The sequence below is a fragment of the Ips typographus genome, linkage group LG16 (assembly GCF_016097725.1).
Source record: "Ips typographus isolate SLU linkage group LG16, UJ_Ityp_2.0, whole genome shotgun sequence".
Taxonomy (NCBI): Eukaryota; Metazoa; Arthropoda; class Insecta; order Coleoptera; family Curculionidae; genus Ips; species Ips typographus.
In genome coordinates, this window is record NC_138437.1 from 4,452,175 (window position 1) to 4,474,986 (window position 22,812).

Below are 22,812 nucleotides of genomic sequence, written 5' to 3' on the forward strand. Positions count from 1 at the left end.
TGTCTGCAGCTTTCAGGTCACTCAATGCAGCTTGACTATTCTGCGATATTTTAGTTTTGATATATTAAGACTTTCTATAACTGTTTCTTAAGCTCAGGCAGTTATTGCTAATATTTTTTAATGTAATACTGTCGCCATACTTTCCAGATTTACGATTATCCGATCAACAGATGTGCTTATTGTCTAGTCTGCCCTGGCCATTCATCTAATTCACTGCTTCTAATGAATTTATCCAAAATATACGAATTAATCAACTCATGCAACCTTTGTTCATCTATATAATAATGTGCTGATCAGAAAAAAACGTCACACTAATTCACGTTTAGTATAGATTTGATTCGAAGAAATTCTTTAAAATTGAAAGAGTTCTTTAGCTTAACATGATTATGTTTATTGGAACCCTTACATACATTTGAATAATTAGAGAAACTGAGGTTTTAATTTTTGTTCTGTTAATTTTCCTTTAAAATTATATACATTTTCTTAGTTTTGATTGCATTTTTCAAATATCTTATACTGTGTTTGATTTAACATTCAGTCCCCAATATGTTACTTATCCAGAAATCAGGGATGGGTAAATAAATATATGTATTAAATAATGTAATACGTTGTATGAATAAAATCGTGTATTATACATGAAAAAATATTTCCTAAATCTTGTAAAGGATGAAATTTCCTACAACTTTCCTTATCTACATTTTTTTTTAATTTTTCAAATAACGGAGCTACGCTTAATCGAAATAGAGTTAGGCAGTAAACACAGTATACAAATTTCAAAAAAGTCACCAACAGCTTGAAAGAAGGCTTTTATTTCAAAATTTTCTGTTCTTAATTGGTACCTTTTAAAGCAAAATTACAATAATACAATCTTGTAAAGGATTCAATTTTCTACAATTCTCCTTATTTAAATTTTTTTGTAGCGTGGCTCCTCAAATAACGGAGCTGCGCTCAGTCAAAAAAGCAGTTTGGTGCACCCTGTCACTTTGTGCCTTAAAAGTAACTCCTTAAGAAGGTCCTAAAGGGCAAATACACCTTAATACAAACTTATAGAAAATGAAATTTTCTTCAACTTTCCTTATATACATTTTGTAGCTCCTCAAATAACGAAGCAACTCTAAAATGTATAATATTCATGTATAAAACATTCTATAGTTTCCATATTCTGCTTGTAACTATAAAATTATGTATAATACATGAGCGTATTATCACAGCAAGTGGTATTATACTTCCTAATAATGGGCGATAAAAGAATCGAAATATTTCGATTATGGCAGAATGATCGATTATTATAACCAAACTATCAAATAATCGAAACAATTCTATTAGGGAATTGTTGAGAAGTTTTATTCATTCAGTAAAGGTTCAAAGAAATTCATTTGACGTTTATATTATGTTATTCAAATTTCAGTCAAAAATTTGGAATGGTCTTTTTGAATAAGTTCCTAATTTAAATAAAATATTCAACAGTTTTTTTCAATTAAGATCGTCTATATTATGTTGCCCTGCAATAATTTTAATTTATTTAACTCTCTTTTAGTTTCATGTTTCTATTGCCTTTTCTATATTTCAATTTTAGGTTGTTTGTGAACCAAAGATTAAAACAATTATTTGTTTTATCATTGATTATTCAAAGCGATTATTTCGATTGAATCGATAATGTAACGATTATCCCCATAATACATAGAAATACAATATTAGGTCTGTTCCGAGAAAGAATTTTCAACTAATAATCAGAGGAATATGTCCAGATATTGGCCATTAGCCAGAAAATACCAATGTCATGTGAGCATTCAACTAACAAAAGCCAACATTTTCCGATTTTTAGTTGGTAACCAGTTTGAAAATGCCTCTTCGAAGAGACCTGCTAATGTTGCGGTTTAATATTATACATTTTTTTTGCTTAATGTGTGTCAATGTAATAGTCTTGATAGTTTGATCAATATTTCTATAATAACAGTTTGTTTTCTCAGTTCATACAAGTAGTTTTAGGTCGAATTTTAATATATTCTTATTATATTATCTGATATTATTACCCGTTCCCAAACCCCAAAACTGTTGGTGGATAGTGGTTTTCGAAAACGCCTACGCCTTCGACATCTGTCATTCGGGATTTTTCTGTCATATTTGACTTGACACACAGATGATAGATGAATTTAGGGGGTTTCTGCTTGAAATCAAAACAAAAATAAAAATAGGTACTTTGATAGTAGTTACACTAGATATATCTTAAGTTAAGTGTTAAATTGCTTTAAATTCCTTTAGTGTTTTATTAGTCTTGTAAAGGCCAAATAGAGGTTGATCACGGGTTTCCACTATGGCTAGAAATCTATCCTGGATAGTTGAAATAATGATATTACAAGTTGTGATAAGTTATGCTTATGGGGCTGAATCTGATATTCAATTGGATGCCAAAGCCCAATCTGCCCATAGAATAGATAGTTTGAATTTCCTCTCTTATACTCTTTTGCTGATATTAACTGTTCTGACCATATGGCTGTTTAAGCATCATAGACTCAGTTTTGTCCATGAAACTGGATTGGCTGTTATATATGGTAAGTTTCTACAAGGTTTAAACATGTAGTTATAAACAATCTTTGATGCATTTTACAGGGCTTATAGTAGGAGCCATAATTCGATACTCAGGTGTTACTTCCCAAGTGGTAAACATGCAAGTATTCGTAGATCAATCCAAGTATAATTCAAGTCTGCCACCAGACACTTTATCACTTTACATGCCTAAACAAGGTGGTAATAGAAATCTGACATTTCAATACATATTTCGCAATGAAATTGATGATGAGAAGGAAAATGAAATTGATTTAAAAGCCACTTTTGACCCTGAAATATTTTTTAATATCATACTACCCCCTATCATATTTCATGCTGGTTATTCCTTGAAGAGGGTAAGTACAACCTTAATTGATTAGTAAAAAATTCAACAAAATTACAACCTGGTCTATGCATGATGATTATTGAGTTCAGGTACCTAAATGAAGAACTAACAGTTTGGGCATGGAATAACAAAAATGATTGATTTAAAATTCTTGTTTAATTGGCTTTATTGATCAGGTCCAACAACTGGAACCAATTTACTACCCTAATGTTATGCTATTTCAGAAATATTTCTTTCGTAACCTGGGTGCAATACTAACTTTTGCAATAATTGGTACAACTGTTTCATCATTTATTGTGGGAGCACTGATGTATGGGTGCGTCCAGCTTATGCCTACAAGGCTAGCCAATAGCTTCACATTTCTGGACACCCTTTATTTTGGAGCACTAATCTCTTCTACTGACCCTTTGACAATCTTAGCTATTTTTAATGATCTAAATGTAGATGTTAACTTGTATGCCTTAGTATTTGGTGAAAGCGTTCTTAATGATGCTGTTGCAATTGTTCTTAGTGGGTAAGTTGGTGTTTTTCTTTGGTTGATTAGTATTTATACTATATTTTTCTGGTCAAGGAATACTGTTACATTTAAAGTGTATTTCAGATCAATACAGCATTATGGTAAAAAGTACCAATTAGGAACAGGAGGTTTTGAAATAAAAGCCTTCTTTCAAGCTGTTGGTGACTTTTTTGGAATTTTTATACTGTCTTTACTGATTGGCACTCTAATGGGATGTATAACAGCATTGATATCCTTTACAAAATGTTATTTTAAACTTATACAAAGTTATGGGGTGTTTTCTAAACATACAGCTCAATTTTAAGTTTTTTTTTTGAATACATTGTTTTTGTTTGATAGGTAAGGGTGAATATGATACCCTGTATATGTTCAATCATCTTAGGGTTAGCATGAAGTAAAAAAGCAGTTTAAGATGAACATTTTGATCTTTTTACTTAAACCCCAAAAATGGTCGAAATACGAATTTTCCAAAATTTTGATGCAATTAAAAAAAAAGTAAAATAGTCTAATTTATTGGAAAGGGTTAAAGTTACGAAAATTTTACCCCCATACAAATTCAGTAATTCCTATTAGACTTTTTTTAAGGTTAGGTCAGGTACTATAGCAACGTTGCCAACTTGTGCTTTTTCCTCCTGCTAACTGCTTATCCATGCAGTGATTTTTATGTAAAAGCCTCAGGAAATTACGTTGAAGTAGAAGAAACCCGGCAACATGGACTTTTCTTAATGTTTCATCTGTTACTCCCACATGTTTTGTTACATTGGTCCCATGTTGCCAGATTCTGCCATTTTCCTAACATACTCGATCAGAATAGGAACTCATTCCTCGTTAGTAAAATAAAAATAATAATAATGACATTTAATGTTATATCTACTAAATTTGGAAACTTGACAGCGGTCGTTTATGCTGAATTAGCAAGAAGTAGTGTTGAGCTGAGTGTTTGAAAAATGATATGGTAAGGTTGCTAATTTTTAATACCAGAAAAACACCAGACAAAATTTACAGGAAAAACAAAATCTGATGTTCTGAACTTAAATCTCGTATGTCTCAAAAATTGTCGCTTAAATCCACTCTTATCACGTAATTTCTTTTGGTAACTCAACTTCCTTAAAAAATTATATAGTGTGGTAAAAAAATCGTTTTTAGAAAGTGTCAGACCCCTCTACAAGTGTCTAACAATTTTTTTAAATTGTCAGAAATTTCTAGAATATTTTGGAAATGTCAGAAACTTGCAAATACTACAAAAAATTTATGGGGTCTCTACCAGTTTTCTAAATCTTCTAGAATTTAATGTTAGGGCTTCTATAAGTTTTATAATATAATGTATTTATTTAGAAAATTGCTATAAGATTCACACAAAAAAAAATAAAGTTAAAAAAGTGAAAAATACAAGTATTGGTTAACAAGTTCTCTGAACAAAGAACATGAAATAAAATAGGTACATACATACATAGTACAATAAAATACAACACATATACTATATACTCATCATAATATAGTCCCAAGCCAAAACTTTACAATTTAAAACCACCAAAGTTAATTCAACACACTATACTGTTTTTTAAAAACTGGCTTATTGAACGCTTAAAAGTATCTACGTTTTGCCCCTCTTTAATATGTTTTGGTAATTGGTTAAATTCGCTCAAGCCCCCCTACAATACAGTATTAAACATCTGACTACTGTTACCTTTGTGACAAGATAAAATCACCCGACTGTCTAGTCTGATGACTATGTACACTACTAAAAAACTTTACTCTATCACATATGTAAGGCGGCATCAGGCCATTTTTCACTTTAAACAAAAACATTATACATTATCTTCTGTTCGACAGGCAACATTTTCTAAACTTTTTAAATGTTTTTTTTAAATTACCAAAAGCTTATAGATTTATTTTTGAAATGTCAGAAGGTTCTAAATACTACTAAAACGCTCCCAAAATAAAATCAGGGGCTTCTTCAAGTCTCCTAAGTATTTTTAAACAAAGCATCTGAATACTGCAAAACATTTCCAAAAAATGTTAATTCCAGAGACCCCTAAATAATATATAAAGGTTTCCAAAAGTTGTCAGGGTCTTTACAAGTCTCTTAAACATTCCGAGAATATTTTTAAATGTTCAGAAGCTTCTAGAATTATTTTATAACTGCTGGAGGTCTGTAATTACTACTAAAAAGTTTCCAGAAGATTTCAGGGGTAAATGTTTATGAGTTCCTTATGTTAGCGTCCATTGTGAAAGAGATATTAGCCTCTAACCTGTTGTAAATCACATCTCTGACCATAATGGACCATTTTTAATCAAACCTGAATACCCAAATTTAAAATTCTGTACATAATTATATTTTGAACTTTTTAAAGGTTTTCTTTCTACATAAGGTGCTTTTTCATACATGGAATTAATTAGTATACAGGATGACCTGAAATGCATTGCACCATTTTAGGATGGTATTTTACATTAACAAAATAAGGCTTGTGTGTTCTATACTATATTAGACAAACACTATTCTATTAAGGCTACAGGATGTAAAATTGAATGTAAAACATTGTATCAAAACGGTTTGAGATATTTTAAATAAAGTTTGCAGAGGTTGGATAAAGGTTATAACGGCAACCTTTAATCTAATCACTTTGGTTTGAATACCATAACAACTTTGAACTGGATATTTAGAAAACACTCCTGAAAACTGAAACAACTCAACAAATAATTTTCCTTAATAATACATACATGACCAAGTATACTAGAGTACGCGACTTTCCCCTACTGGAATCTGCGCTGTTTGTTCTTATGTCTTACAGTACATTTTTAATTGCTGAAGCATCAGACCTTACAGGTACTTTAACTGAATTTTTTTTTGTATTCAAAAATACAAATTTATTAATTTGTAGGAGTGGTGTCCGTTTTGTTTTGTGGCATCTGCCAAGCGCACTACACATACAACAACCTGTCTGAAGACTCGAGAATGCGAACGAAACAGATGTTTGAACTACTTAACTTTTTGGCGGAAAATTTCATTTTTTCTTATATTGGAGTTTCCATGTTTACTTTCCCTAAACATCACTTTGCACCTTGGTTTATTTTAGCTGGATTCGTATCCTTTTCAAGACATTTACAACAAAACTAAACTACATTACTGTTTTTGTTTTTCTCTTAACTTATTTAATAGATTTGTGCTGCAATCGGGAGAGCTGCCAACGTCTACCCTTTGTCATTTTTGCTAAATTTAGGACGACACCCTAAAATTCCAATGAATTTCCAGCACATGCTGTTTTTTGCTGGTGAGTGTTTTGGGATACCAGTCTGCAACTTCCTTTAAAAAATGTGATTTTAGGGTTACGAGGGGCAATGTCGTTTGCCTTGGCAATAAGAAATACTCGATCTGAAGCACGACAAGCCATGTTGACCACCACTTCCTTAATAGTAATCGTAACAGTAATTATTCAAGGTGGAGCCTCCATGAACTTGCTAAAGTGGCTTAATATTCCGTAAGCTGTAAAGCTTTAATTAAAATTCTTTCTACTATAATTTTTTCTTTAGTTTTGGCACTGATGAAGAAACTGAAGCTTTATCTCAGAATGGTAACCATAGTGTAAGTTATATTCTTAGAATATATCACAGTTTTTAGTATATTCATGATCAATTAACAGGTATATAATTCAATGGGAGGTTCAGGGGTAGGTATTCTATCTCCACCTCTGCATGTTTGTTTCATAAACGTTTTTAGCTTGATATGTATCCCTCTGGTATGAAATAAGTAAAGTTGGCTAGTTTGCCAGGATATTTGACTTTTTATATTATTTGTTATTGTACGATTACAACATTTTGATGGAACATTTAAAAGAAAGCATGTAGCATTTATGACTTTTTGTAAAAATTTATCACTTGGAATATTTTTTCAGGGTAACTCAAGTCCAGGAAACGATAATGTGGAGTCTTTCACTCACTCACAACCTCCCAAAGTGCACGAAAAGGCCTTATTAGCTCGCGTATGGGGATCTTTTGATTCCAAATACATGAAACCTTTACTAACTCATTCAAGACCCACTTTGCTAGACACTTTGCCAGCTTGTTGCTCTCCCTTAGCACGTTGGCTGACCACTACTGAACAAATGACTCAGGTAATCTGGTTATTAATTCTAGAGTTTATCTAATCTTTGATTTTCTTTTTTATAAACGCTTTTGTGATATATTAATAAGATTTTCTACAAATGTGGGAATAGCTGAATAGGTGTGTTATTTTAGGATGCTGCTAATTTAAGAAATAGGGACTCTGATTCTGATCTTTGTATTGAGGAGGGTGACAGCCGAGTAAGTTTGTCCCACTTTGCTAGGAATGTCTAATATGCTCAGTATTTTCAAAGAAGCAGCATTTTAAGACGCATGCTTTTTCTTCACCGTATTTATGCATTTGTATACATGTTATTATGAGTTTCATATTGGGCTTTCAGTTGTGTATTTATTTCGTACCGGCTAAAGTCGTAAAGTAGTTGTATTTCAGATTCAATGTGTTGTACAGGGTGGGCTGGTAAGCGGTGCAAGCAGAGTCTACATAGTAGAACCTCGGGGAAAACAATTCCTTGGTAAATGTGGCTGCGAAAAAGTGCTAGAAATTATTTTCAACTTTCTAAATTCACTTGCCCCACCACTAAAATAAAACATTACTATTAACACTGGAATTATCATAAACTTAATCTTTGGGGATGGTTCAAAGTTTGCTTTTGAAGAAATGAAATATCTCGAAAAGGGCTGATCGTAGAGACTTCGTTTTCCGGTAGATTCATAAAAATTACGCTGTTCTCTTAGATATCTCGAAAAAAAATCAAAATCAGTGGTATTGCTTTTTAATACCTAATTTATAAAGAATCGGATTATCGTGGTGTGAAAACTGTATACTCTTCTCTAACACGAAATATATTTAAAAAATCGTTAATAAAGGACTTACATTACATTACTGACTAATAAGATTACGTTGAAGCAAGTTGATCCAAATTGTATTTTATACAACAAGCAATGTCATAAATTTGATGGCACATGATTACGTTGGCAAGTTTACTTTCATCTAAGTACATATGTATTTCAGATCATTTCTGCTAAGCAGTTTAAACACAAAAATTCCTCAAAATCTTAAAAGGAAATAATAAGACAATTACCAATACAAGTGAAATATGTTTTCTCCAATTTAGACAGCTTCTGGGACATATTGGTGATTTATTTATGTCGTTAGCCAACTTATATTATTTTATTACAGGAATGTCGATATAGAGAATGTTTCATTTTTTACCAGTGATAAAAACAGATTAAAAAGTTTGTTATGTGATATTTTTTAAAGCAATCTTTAGAATGTTTTTAATGGTATTCAGGATATAATCATAAGGCAGTAGAGACACTGTTAATATAAGGTTTTATATGACACAACAGTAGTTTGACAGCAATTTAACTGTGACAGTGTAATTTCGATCTACCCTGCATCTAGTTTGATTCTTCTCAATAGTTCTAGTTCTGTTTTTTATGTCTATTTTATGAAATAAAGATGCGGAAAATTTAAGTAACAGTAGTTACTCATTCAAGCAGTTGGAATTTGGGTTAAACAGTTATCAAGAGAGTAGGTGTCAAAGAAAATGAAATAAGCCGAGTACTCTGTGCGAAATTTACTTTCACTAGTGCTGCTTTCTGAAGAACAATCAAACATTTCTTCTTCAATAGTGCGGCTGAAACAACTAAATGGGTCACTTATTGCTCCGCTGTTACTAATTATAACAAGGGTGCCAAGAGAGTTAATACAAATTCTTGGAAGAACGTGAGGTTTGATAATTGAGTCTGGTTTAGTAGAACTGGGTCTTTCATTCATCACAACTGGGAACTTTAGGCTGTCGTTTTTCATCTGCTGGCACTTTTTTGAGAAAGAACAGAAAATGGCTGGGATTTGTAGATTAGATTTTCTAATGCTGCAAGGTGTAAAAAGCTTTGTCAAGTAAAAATGTCTTTAGTGCAATTTGAATTTCTTTTTTCTTTTTCAGGAATATAACTGTATATTTTAGTTATTGAGTACTCTCTACACATTTCTTTGCAAATAATTAAAATTGTATCTTTTCTTTTCTAGACTTCTCTTACACCTAATTGCATAATCATGTTTGACATGTGGTGGCATAACTACAAACATTACACAGTCTAATATATACATACTTATGAAATCTTTTTTTCCTTAAATGCGTTTCTGCAGCTCTCATTAAATCCCATATTGAAAACAATACGTAAACACTTCTTCAGTAGAATCAGTATTCTTTTTCCTTCAGAGAACAATATCATGCAACGCCCACAGCCACCCAATTTAGCTATCTATTAGTCCCAAAAACAGAACTGTTTCAACAGTGGTTATACATTTTTTGGGCTATTAGCAAATAGCGTTGAGTCTTTGAAAAATTTAGGATTAGATCATTTGAAGTAAAATAGTTTTCCAGGGTGATCCCCATTGAGTCTAAAGAGTCATCCAACCAACGTTGGGTCATCCGCATACAAAAACGTTCTCTCTCCAGTAACCATGTACAATATTGAATCACTGGGGCACTCCCTTAGTTAACTCAACCTTCTCAAACATAATCATATTTCTCTCTCATCTAAATCTAATTAGTTTTAGAGGCTTTCCTCTAATTCCATATCTGTCAAAAGTTATTTTTGCTGTTGAACACTTTTTTATTTTTTAAAAAGACAGACTGAAAATGAAACAATCTCTATAATGGCTTGTAGTGTGTAGCATTTGACATTTGCTATAGTATCTGTCTGAATTTTGACGTATTTAACGCATGCTTTGCAGGTTTACTGGATCTTGTTTGTTCATAATAATGAAGGCTAAATGTTTTTTGCTTGCTTGTTCAGAGCCTTTTCTGATATTTATCTCTTCTCTTTTATAGTACAGAGTGGTTAGCTACGATGCGAACGGAGATATAAATATGGGATACAGGCTAGAAGACCTTACAAACTTATAAAAAGGGCATTAATGTCAGGTTTTGTTTACAGCCAATCAACTCTATCAGTGGGCATCAAGTGTAAGAGGGTGGTGTATCTCCCCACTTACTCGAGTACTTATACTACATGTAGGTACTACTATATAATATTGCTCTAGTCGTTAGGTAGGTTTGGTCAGGCAATGAAAAAGTGTCCCAAAATTTTGTTTATTTGACTATGTAGAATTAAACGCGAGGTGACGTTAAGTAAGGATCTCGAAATATTGTCACCGACGCTCCAGTATTAGTTATTTATTTTAGTTTATTGAATTGTTTGTTTTGTTCTAAGGTAGGGTTTGTTTGAGATACAATCACTATCTTGTTTTGTGATGCAAGTGGTGTTGGTTAACTAATTTTAAGTACCGTTGAAATTATATAATCTAAACCACTTTTGATTCACCTGTAACCATTTGCAGTAATAACATATCATTGTTTTGTATTTCATAATAACTTCACTTGCAGGAAAAGAATAGTATTGTCATAAGCATATAAACCTTCATTCTGTGATAACACAGTGTAAGCAACTTTGTTCATTAAAAGTATTACTTTAGTGTTGGATTGTTCTTGAGTTTTATGTTATTTTTGTTGGTAAATTTAATAAAAGCTCATATAAATGTCGTAGTTTTTCTGGCCCATCAGTGAAGCATTTTTGATACAGTTGAACGGCACTGAATGTACCCCCTCCCTTTTAACTGATACGAAACGATTACGTAATCAAGTTTATGCTACTTTCATTTTGGTCAGCTTATCATCATTACCATTCGATACGACACCGTAGAGTGATACGCGGGCCGACGGTTCAGCCAGACCGTTCTCCGTGTGACTTGCCGATTTCCATCGGCGGCAAAACCATTTTGATGATTTTTATAGAAGACTTTAGTTGTCAAGCTGTGACTGTGTGATCTTGGTTTTCCAGTTAAAAATTAAAATAGTTTTAAGGTAAGTTGTTTTGGTGAACTTGTGTTATACTGACAATGTCAAGTTTTGATTAATAACACGCTCGTTTTTGCCATTATTGATTATCAAAACGTCCTACAGGGTTGTTATTATTAAAACTTGTCAAAATAAAAAAATACTTGTTACTAGAGGTAACAATTTCGGAATAAAGATTTTTTTATTAAGAATTAAAAATTATTTTTTTTTGGAATTTCAGCAAAAATTTAAAGTATCTCATAACTTTATCAATTCTCTCTTGTTGCATCTTAAAATTTTGTTATAAAATTTGATTCATTCTCTCCTTTTCCATACCCGAGTTTTTTGAGAGTTAGTGTTTTTGTATTTGGTTCTATTTAACTAATTGACTTCTTCTACAATAGGTTTGTAAGTAACATACCTACCGTAAATCTATTAATCCAGTATATCTAAGACTCGTGGTTTAATGATACACACACGCAAACATTTTGTCAATTAAAAAAATGTAATTATTTCTCCTTAAAACTCACTTTTAATTATAATACATTGACGTAAATCGACATTATTGTCCGGTTTTTACATGTCTCTGAAATCTGAATTATATGGCCTGACCCAAATTGCTAAATGCATTCTAAGAAACACTGGGTGGTAAGTTCAATGTAGACACCTATTGATTAGAACCAGATAAATTATTAAAGTGAACTTCCTTATTGCAGTTTTTTGATCGGCCTTCGAGGTGCGTTTTATTGTTTAAAAAAACTATTAATTTATTAATGATTTTGCTTCAGTCGAATTTTGGCTTCCTAAAACTGCATTTTGCTGTTTTTGTTTAAATCGTCTAATGCTATTTCGCTGCACCCAATAAATACATAAAAATTCCCAGAGCAATTAAAAGTGAACGGTTTTGAAATTTAACTGTCTTATATTTGCGACAAGATCAACGATCAAAGGTCTTAAAGTATCAAGGCCGTCATCCGAAATAATAATCATTATTCAATTATTATTGAAATGATCGTCTAACTGTTCAGTGAGAAGTTAGTTAATAAATTGGATGTGTTTATTTAGTTTAGGCAGTCTAGAAGTCTCTTGTCATTATTAATAAACAACTTTATATTTACGTCTTAACTGCTCAAACTTTAACCGGTGTTTCGTTATATATCTGTTAATTACACCTGCTCTAATTTCAACATTTCCTTTAATAAAACGGTTTTTTAATATCAGAAAATGTTCCGTTCTCTTTTAACGACTTTGCAACTGTTCTGTGAAAAATAACAAAATTGTACGTAAGAAATGTCCTTGAAAAATACCAAGAAAAATGAAATCGTCAGTAATGTCAATAAAGTAATTACCAAGGTTTCTAGTACCTGAGGATTACAAGAAAAACCAAACGAGTTTTGTCAAAAATTTATGTAGTCTAGCTGGTAATTTGAATTTTTGTTGTTATCAGTTTCGGTCTTTTTGGGAGAGATGAATTTAACGAGATTTTAATTTTTTTATCTACACATTTCATATACTGAATAATTGAAAAATTAAATTGTTTCTCATGCTTAAAACTAAGTATATTCAAATTGGATTTCTTCAAACAACATACAGGATTGCTAAACCTCTATTTATGATTTAGAACAAAAACAATGTTTTCAAAGTGCCAGTTAATGTTCCAAAAAGTGCCAAAATCCTCTACAAGTGTCTTGAAGTTTCCCAGAACTGGTTTAAATTTCTAGAGACATCTAGTACCATTTTGAAAGTTCCAGAAACCTCTAAATGCTATTAAACCATTTAAAAAGTGCCAGAGACCACTAAAAGTGATTTAAACCTTCCTAGAATGGTTTTAAATTGTCAGAGATCTCTATAAGACCATTTTGAAAGTGTCAGAGACTTCTAAATGCTACAGAGAACCTTCTAAAAAGTGCCAAAATTCTCTACAAGTGTCTTGAACCTTTCCAGAACTAGTTTAAATTTCTAGAGACCTCTAGTACCATTTTGAAAGTTCCATAAACCTCTAAATGCTATTGAAAACCATTTAAAAAGTGCCAGAGTTCACTGCAAGTGTTTTAAACCTTCCTAGAATTGTTTTAAATTGTCAGAAACCTCTATAAGACCATTTTGAAAATGTCAGAGACTTCTAAATGCTACTGAGAACCTTTAAAAAATTGCCAAAATCCTCTACGAGTGCCTGTTTTAAATTGCCAGAGGCCTTTAGGACCATTTTGAAAGTGCCAGTGACTTCTAAATGCTACAGAGAACCTTCTTAAAAGTACCAGAGTATTCTGCAAAAACTTTCCTAGAATTAAATAATAATAATTTTAATTTTACTATATACTAATCACGACTGTTCCTGGAGCCTAAATTACTAACATTAACAAGCAATTAACAAAATTATAGATTTAGATATTTCGTGACTTCTTTTACATGTCAGGCAAAGTATAGCTAGATAATTCCATTCACAGAGAACAAGTTTCTTCATTGCTGGAATAATTGACTAGTATGAACTGAGCCTAATCAAATGCATGTGTCATTCTTTGATACATTAAACTATAAACAAAAGAGTTAAAATGTTCATTGTTTGAATAATCAGTGGCATACTCTTTTTTGTTCGAAAATTATCAATTACATGATGACACACGCTCTTCCAGTGTGACTTTATTTTATTGCAAAATTCTGCATTATAAGAACTTTAAATGATAAACGAAGATAGAAGAATTTTAATGCTTTACGACGAAATTGTTGTTTAGTAACATGCGTTAGTAGTCTTGATTATTACCTTGTTTGCTAAACAAAATGTTTTTATTAGCCAAAGTGGTTGACCCAAATAGGCAGCTGAATCTAACTGATTTTAAAACAGAGCAAAATCAATTGGATTTGGAGAATTTATAATTGAAAACCAAATGAGAATAGTAGTACATCAGAATATCACAAAACAAAAATATAAAAAGCACCAAAGGTAAAATTTCCATAGAGGACTTCTTGATTGACCGATTTCGGTTTAAAAGACCATCATCAGCATTCGTTAATTTCCTGGTAGTCGACTCAAGAAACTGGGTAACTAAAAATCAATTTAAAAGTATGGTTAACCACACATTTTGCGATTGCCAAAATTTTTTCGAACTGATAAAAAAAGGTTGATTTTATCTTTTGCAAAGATATATCATTTTCAGAATTGTTAAGCCGATGTTAATGACTACAGAACTGGTGAAGGTCATCATTGTCTTATCAGCTGATAAGATAACATAATTAGTTATTAACTTCCATTCAAAATTTTAGAAGATAAAATAGCATCCAGGTATTTCTAAGTTAAAACCGGAATTTACAATTTTAGGAAAGATCAGTGGCGCACTATACACAAATATCAGCAAAATTGCGTTTTATTACTTCAATGTTTTATTCAGACTTTTTCTTTTTTCATTCATTCTGATTTTATTGTAAAGAATTAGAATAGTCTTTAAAGAGACCAAGGCAAAACAATCTGTTTTCTTTTTATCAACATGATTAAACATATAAATTTATAGAGTATAACTTAACTCTAAACAACTAAGAGTTAAGTTATACTGTATATTATCCATTTTATGAAGCCAAGCAAACCACTCTTTACTAAAACTGGATAATCTGTTTCTGTGTCTCATCTGTTTCTTTCCATTTCACCAAAAATATCATTTGACAAATTGAGTCAATGATTTTTTCGGCCTCAAATCCAGGTTTTACGTAGACCGGACTTTTTATCTTTCATTGATACATTTCCGAATATGACTAAAATATGTTTAGGTTTCGTAATTTCAAATTAGTATATCAGGAATCTGAAGAACAAGAATCTGCAGTTTCGATTCCCTACATAAAATACATACAAATTTTAAAAAAACTATAGATTTTGTACTTTGTTAAGTCCCTATACCCCACACTCACAACATTTTTCTGTGAGGAAAGTCTTTGTGATTGGTCAAAAAAGCAGCTTGCAGCTTGCTGCTTTTCTTGACCAATCACAAACTACAACCAGGTACGCAAATACTGCACATGTTTATGCATTATGTTTACATGATTCAAATGTTATATAAGTCATTTTAGGTGATCACAGAAGAAGGTGCGTTTTTCAGGAAATATACATTTTAAATGGTCAAAGGATATACTGTTCCTAAAAAAATTGACATTTAAAAGTCCCTGATATAGCTTTTTTCAAACGTTGTTTTGTTTTCAAGTTTTTTACAAAAAAAATCCTGGTAAAGGAACCATATCAAGTTCAAAACTTTATTTGAGAACTTTTCCTTTATTATCCAAATTGAACTCTCTGTAGACCTATTTTGATTTTTTAAGCAACAATAACAATATAATGAATAATTTTTCAATTTCCACTGAAAAAGTATACTCTCACGTTGCGTTGTGGTTTGCCTACAAGAAAAGCAAGTTATTTACTACCATGTATAATGTGATCCATTCTAACTTTCCTAATATAACAAAAAAAGGCCCGTTAAAACATCTGAGATTCATTAATTTTGCGTGTGGCATAGAAGTTAATTAGCAAATTTGTTCAAGAAAGCGGGAGATACCTATATCATCAAGGCTTAATGGCCTTTTGCGCTGGTATTAAATGATTGGCAATGGCTTTGGTTTGACCTAGCATAACATTTCTTATAAAAAACCGTCAAGGATCTATTACAGCAATTAAGGTATTATGAGGCAGACAAGTACGAATATAGCCCAACTCTCTTGAATTGTAGAAAGTAGAACAATGCCATAAACTTGATTGCTAACATACCTCCGACGCTAGAGAATGAAAGTGAGTGTCTTGTTTCCTTGCTGTTTTTATCCTCAGATTGTCTTTTTAAGTTAGTGGAAATGGCATGAAAGAATGTTAAGGCTAATCAATTAAGTGGATTTGTTTCAGAAGAAATTATATAGCTGCTTTCGATACAGCTGTACCTCATCTATTATTCTGCTCTGTGTGAGTCACCGTAATTAAAATTATTATTATCATAGTTATTTAATCTTATCTGCTGCATATGTAAATATTAAGTTCGCATATTATTTGGAGGGTACAAAATTATTATAATTACTTTTGTCATCATATTCATAAGTATTTAAGATGATTTTAGGTACCTACTCATCGTGATTCAGTACATTGGACTATAGAATGGAAATAATATAGTATGTATACTTAATCAGTTCAAAGACCATCGTGATAAATAATTATTAACGTTTCCTTGTTTTCGCTATGTGACGTATATTTAGTAGTAAATTATTGTCAATAGTGCGCCATTTATTTCTTGTTTTATGTTCTCTCTAGTTACATCATTAATGTACAGTTTACAAACACTCATCAAAAATCAGTTCTGAGTAAAAAAAGCGGATCTTCAATTACTTCAAATACTTTTTTCGATGGTTATAAAAACCGAAACCATAAAATTCCCAAATAAGCAGGGAATTTTGGTGTACCACTAGACAAATGAATGAACAAGCAAAAGTACCGTTGACCTTAGTAAGTGGCAGAATGCTATAGAGAATCTATGCAGAAACTCATATCCACTTGCTATAAATGTAAAGTTATTTGTCAATTTCTCGTTCTGTTGGTTTTTACGGTCTTTGGTATAAAGTTTACTCTCGTTTTATTTCGGTTCGCCGTATACCGTTACCTTAAGATACCAACGTCCATTGTTGTTTTTTTCTATATCCTTATTCGGACGGACATTGCCAATTCCGAGTGCAGGATCGTATTGAGGTCTTGTGTGGATCATCATTATGATCTGCAGCTACCTGACGACGTAGGTAGCAACTTTCACTACTTACAAATCTTATTCACTGACGACCTTAGTAATTTTGCATAATATTCTATTTTCAATGGCCTTGCCTCAAGCCTCGGTCTACCTATTATTAGCAACAATAAGCATCTCTTCTCCTCTACCGCGATTTAATACAATACAGTTAGTACCTAGAAGTAGTCTTACTATTTTTAGTTTGGACTTTAACGAAGAGATATCTATTTTAGAGGCTGGATTGCGAATCGCGAATGCCTGTTCTCTTGGCAGATAAGTGGGTATTTAAACTGTTAAGGATATTAGTAAACAAATTATAGAAAATGCTAGCCATGAAAAGAATAGACGATTGTATATATTTGTCATTTTGACCTATAGACGACCGTGGCTTATCTTCTTAACCATTACTATTATCTTCGATATAACATTTTAATTTTCTGCTTAAAGTATTCTGACAATTGGCACACATTACCGCAACAAATTCACTAATTACCTAGTCCCCTAGAGATTGTAAATTAATGCATTTTTAAGTAGAAGTAATGACTGAATAGGAAAGTTTAAGTTAAACAAACTGTTTACTCATATTAGAAAAACTACAATGACTCTGACTCTCTCAGAAACGTTCGTGAGAACCTACGTATTTCGGCTGTTTAGGTAGTACCCACCCACTTATATGCAAAATCATCTCATACTTGGCGGATGTTGGGCATTAGGTCATAACAATTACGAAAATATTGCCATTAACAACGACAATTTTTACTAATAGAAAAGATCGTTCTCTTATGCATATTATGTACTTTATTTCTAACGATTGAATTACAGTAAATGTCGGTGTAAATTATTTACTATAATTTGTTGTTCTTTCCACCAGCTTTTTATTATAAACCATAAAATCTGAAGTACCTTCTCCAACCAACCACATTTAATGTAATAAATAAAACGAGGACATTGAAATATGTTCCATTAGCTTCTAATTCCTTGTATCAATAGATTTTTTGACATCTCTTACGTGTATCATGCTAACAAATGATAATTTATAGACTTTCAAGAATTTTGCACATTCACACAAATAAGTCAGAAATTAGGAACTGGAGATAGTGATACAGAGTGAATGATGCAATTCCTTATTGATTTGTAAGTTGAAAATTATGTTGTTGTTTTCTGGAACCTGTGAAAAATGAATTAATTAGACCTTCTGGAAATGTTTTTACCCTAGTCTGGAGGTCTTCAATACTTCTAAAAACCTTCAAAAAAACTTTGGTTTGGTACTTAATCTATAGAAATATCGAGTGTACTCATTAGGGTGCATCCCTGTATAGTAAATACCTATTTGTAGCATGACACCATAAATAGATCAAACATTCATTATGAGTGTATAACCTCTAATAAAAGTTAAAACATATTTCTCCCCGAAAAATTACACGAAAAATTTTTTGCTGCTTTATTGCCAGTAATTAATCACAAATAATACATAAATCGCGTTTTATTGAATTTGCTAATCAAAACAATCACATCTTTGTTATCATTTACTTCTCTTAATTATATAATAACTCCTCTAAATAAAATAATTTTAATTCCCTTTCAATATAACTTTGAATTTGTGAGGCTTTTTTACATTCAAATTGCGAATTTTATTAAATTGAAGCATTCAGCAAATTACGCCACTAAGATTAATGAGTACGCTGTAATTCTATATATGTCATCACTTGGTATTAGCAGAAATCACCACGTGACGGTTGTTTATATTACTATTTTATGCTATAAAGCAAAATTGAAAGTTTTTACCTACGTATTTAATATATCATTTAGATATATTGTAACGTTGAAATTGTAATTAATGATTACTAATTAATAAAATAAAAACTAATTTTCTAGATACACATGACTAAAGTTTTGTTTTTTTTTCCAGAAAACAAAATGTGGACTATAATCATCACATTTCTATCCATATCTGGATGCAGTTTGGGAGCAGCAGTGTTCCAGTGTCCTGAAGAAACTATATGTGTGGAATCCGGTTCAGTGAAAGCAAACTCTTTTCAGTTTTTGGAAAAACTAAAACCTAAACAATATCTGACAATTATGAAACTCGAAGTGGTGAATGCGTCCCTAACGAAACTGCCCGCAGAACTGAAATACATGAAGGAACTTCAGTACCTAGATTTATCTAATAATGAAATCCAAATTGATCTGATACCATCTCTGTCACCTTTAAAGACATTAAAATTGAGTAAGAATAGCATTAAGCACGTCAGGTTTAGCTTGCTGCCAAAATATTTGAAAGAGCTTGATTTGGCTGGTAATTTTATTACTGACATACCAAAAGACTGGGCTGCATTGCAGCATTTGAAAACGTTACATTTGCAGAAAAATCCCATTGACTGCGATTGTTACAACAACAATGTACTGAGGTACAGAAGTATGGTTAAACAGGGTGTGAAATTTCCTCAAACTGTAACTTGCTATTTGCCTAAACATGTTGCTGGTAAAGACATAAATTCAATTAATTGTACTTCAGAGGATGAAATGATCAATGATGCTGCTATTGAAAGTTCAGGAGATGGAGAAGACATTTTTAACCCTGTAGTACCATATTTAAATGAATACAACGCTATAGAAGAAAATGAACTAATAGATGACCACAATGATTTACCTGTAGGAGATGATGCAATAACTCCAGAAGAAGGAAGCGGTGATGAAGGCAGTGGATTTGTTGCTGTCGAATTTGATCATGTATCTGCCTGTTTGTTTAATTGTTCTGCACCAGAACCAGTTGGAAGCCAAGATGAGAAAAATGACGCAAACGAAGCACCTGGTCCTACAGATCAGTTAAAAATTATAGCCCAAGACGTTTTCAACCCCATTTTTGATGAACCAACAACGTCAACCACTACGACAACATCAGAACCATCACCAACCACAACAACAACAATATCCAGTCCCACTGAAGTTAGCGAAGAACCCGTTCGCAAGGATTCCCAAAGAACAGTGTTTGACCAACCATCTGTCAACGAAGCTGAAGTATTCTCTAAAGAAACTCATACTGGGCAATTGGAAAAAGCTACCGCACTGAACCAAAACAACTACGCAGTTTATCTAGTGGTAGGATCAGGACTGATCATAGCAGTGCTATTTTTAGTATGCTTTTTAAAGAAACGGAAAAACAACAGATTGAATGAAAAGGAACATCCCGGCATTGAAGAAGAAATGAAACCTTTAGATAAACCTAAAGTTCAACCACCACAAGAGCAAAATGGAAAAACTAAAAATAACCTCCCTGAACATGTGCCTTTGCTTAATAAAACTCCTAAAGATGAGCCAATTTTGATGTCTTACGTACCATTAGAACATCCCGAAATTCCAAATGGAGTGGAAGAACCAGTGATTCGAAATAAACCCCAACCAGAGTTGTTAACCCCTCCAACAGAAAGGGTGACCATAAGGGCATCTGAAATTCCAGAATCGGTACTCAAAACTCCAGTTCTAGTTCATCGTCTCAGAAACAGCCAAGGTGAAATAATTACCACTATGGTGCCACCGTGAAAATCAATTTACGTAGAAGGTTTGTTCCTGCAGTATTGACTTTCGAAATTTAAGTGTGATAAAGTTACGGTTAACTTATTATGTTATGTATATTGTTGTTCCTATATATGATTGCTGAGCTTGGAATTGATCACAAATAATTGAGGCTCGTAGTTACTTATAAAATGAAATTTAACAGTGCTGTAATCATAATTTATACTTACTGTAAGTTGTGTATATCCATCAAAAGTGTCTATTTATATGTTCTTTATAAACGAACAAGCCAGCAGGACAGATAACCCAAATTAAATACCAAAGTTTCGGAATAGCTGGTGTTATCTTAATCTTAACGATGTGTCAACGCAATAAACGAGATTACCGCTATTTTTGTAGTTGCAATTTTTCCTGTGGTTTTAAACAATCAATCATCCAGGATGGTACAGTTGTCAAAAAAACTGCAAACAAGTCTAAATAACTCATGTAATTTATAAGTCTAGATAATATTCGGCAAAAAATAAATATCATATGTTTACCTCAGTTAGATTAGGTAATTAAACTTGTTACTGTGAGCATTTTCGTTTTTAATTTAAATTTCTACTAACATTAGACACCATAATTTGGTTGTATTTTTTAACGGTTTAAATTTCAATTATTCACCTAATCAAGTGTAATTTTTTAAAGCTGAAATAGGTTAAACTGTTTGCTCAAAGTGATCATCTCAGAATTCGAAAAAGTTTTGGAATGTTCAAGCATGGCATTTTCAGATTAAATTAACGATTTTAGACCAATAAACACGATAATTAGAGCAAGTACCCTAATTTACTCCACTTTGCATCTTTTGCGGTTTTGGAGATCCCATGTATTGTTATCTTGAGCACGCTGTATATTAAAATGTTTAACTTACTCAACTTGGATAGTTAACAGACTTTCTAAGGAAAGTAAAGCAAATATTACTTTTAATTAAGTAAGTATTTACTTTCGCGCAATGAGGAAAAAAAAATGATAACCACACACGTGCCGCAGTTTGGTTTCATAATCATCAGGTAAGTACATCCATATGTTTGTATGTTTTACAAATATATAGTGTGTACAGCGTTTATATTTTTTACTTTTATACACAAATCCCTTAAAAGTAAAAAAGTTTTATAAAAGGAAGATACAAAATTTGGTTTTCTATTTATTGGACACTCTATATTTTAAAGAACCTTTAAAAAAATATGTAATATGAACAAACTTTGTCATTTGTGCAATAAGACAATTTATTAGATTATGTTTTCCAACAACTAAAAAATATACAATACGGTCCAAGAATGTACGCTTAACTGACTGCAGGTGTTAGAACTGACCAAAATCAGAATGTAGTACCTGCAACCGTGCTTTTTGCCAATCAAGTGCCCATTCTCCAAGCTGGTTCTTCATTACAATGCAACTGAAACAAGAATTGATTCTTGAAAATGTGCAATGCGGCCCTGGAGTTCAATTTCCTGTTCACACTGCAAGTTTCAGGTCAGTAACTGTTTAAAATCAGCAATTATCGCAGAGGGTTTTAAACACATTTTTCAGAGAAACTCTAATTTGAATGTATACATTTTTAAACAAGACGTGTACAAAAATTGTTTGTGACACCACTGTATTTTTTTGCATACTTAAAGTACGTTTCAATTAATTGAAATTATGATACATTTCTGTTGTGATATATTTAATTTTATTAATTACCTGAGTTGATTGATGTTTTTTTATTATAGTTTTATATTCTATTTGATTAATTGAAACTAAACAAATATTGGTTATGCAATCATCACATTTTATTTTAAATTATCTTGGCGTTTAAGATAGTAAATTTACCCAACGTTTGAAAGCCATTTTATTAACCTATTTTGCAAACCAGATTTTGTTAAATTTATGTAATGTACATACGTTACATTTAGTCAAGGTAAAGCTTTACATGCATATATGGAGGACCTGTCACCTTTGACCTTTGACCTCCCGCAAATGTTGAAGTATATAACAAATAAATTTAAATTTTCAAGGTTTGCCAGTTAATTTTGACTTGATTAAAAACAGTGCTGTAGGTAACAGCTAATTACATAGTAAATTAACTCTTTTAATTAATAGTTTTAGGGTCCATCAAAATGTACATTATCACCAAAGTCCAGATACTTCTACACTGTAGAATTAGCTTCAAAAAATTAATTTGCATAAAACTAATTGCCGGTAATAACAAAACATCGTTGTTGG

General features: G+C 31.9%; 3 protein-coding genes across 3 annotated transcripts in view; 2 read left to right on the forward strand and 1 right to left on the reverse strand.

The window, feature by feature from the left end:
• Nucleotides 1-22,812, reverse strand: part of LOC145738957 (GTP-binding protein 2) — a 64,640-nt gene that overhangs the window by 39,079 nt on the left and 2,749 nt on the right. The window lies entirely within an intron of this gene.
• Nhe3 (Na[+]/H[+] hydrogen exchanger 3) lies at nt 2,143-11,344 on the forward strand. The gene is made up of 13 exons (XM_081994176.1): nt 2,143-2,552; nt 2,611-2,903; nt 3,118-3,407; nt 3,495-3,639; nt 6,132-6,237; nt 6,293-6,495; nt 6,571-6,682; nt 6,736-6,889; nt 6,942-6,993; nt 7,052-7,078; nt 7,304-7,522; nt 7,647-7,712; nt 10,313-11,344. Exons 1-13 carry the CDS (start codon nt 2,315-2,317, stop codon nt 10,385-10,387), a joined length of 1,980 nt encoding a protein of 659 aa, XP_081850302.1. The 5' UTR covers nt 2,143-2,314; the 3' UTR covers nt 10,388-11,344.
• On the forward strand, nt 11,183-20,958 carry LOC145738958 (uncharacterized). Its single transcript, XM_081994171.1, has 2 exons — nt 11,183-11,344; nt 18,965-20,958. Exon 2 carries the CDS (start codon nt 18,973-18,975, stop codon nt 20,593-20,595), a length of 1,623 nt encoding a protein of 540 aa, XP_081850297.1. The 5' UTR covers nt 11,183-11,344; nt 18,965-18,972; the 3' UTR covers nt 20,596-20,958.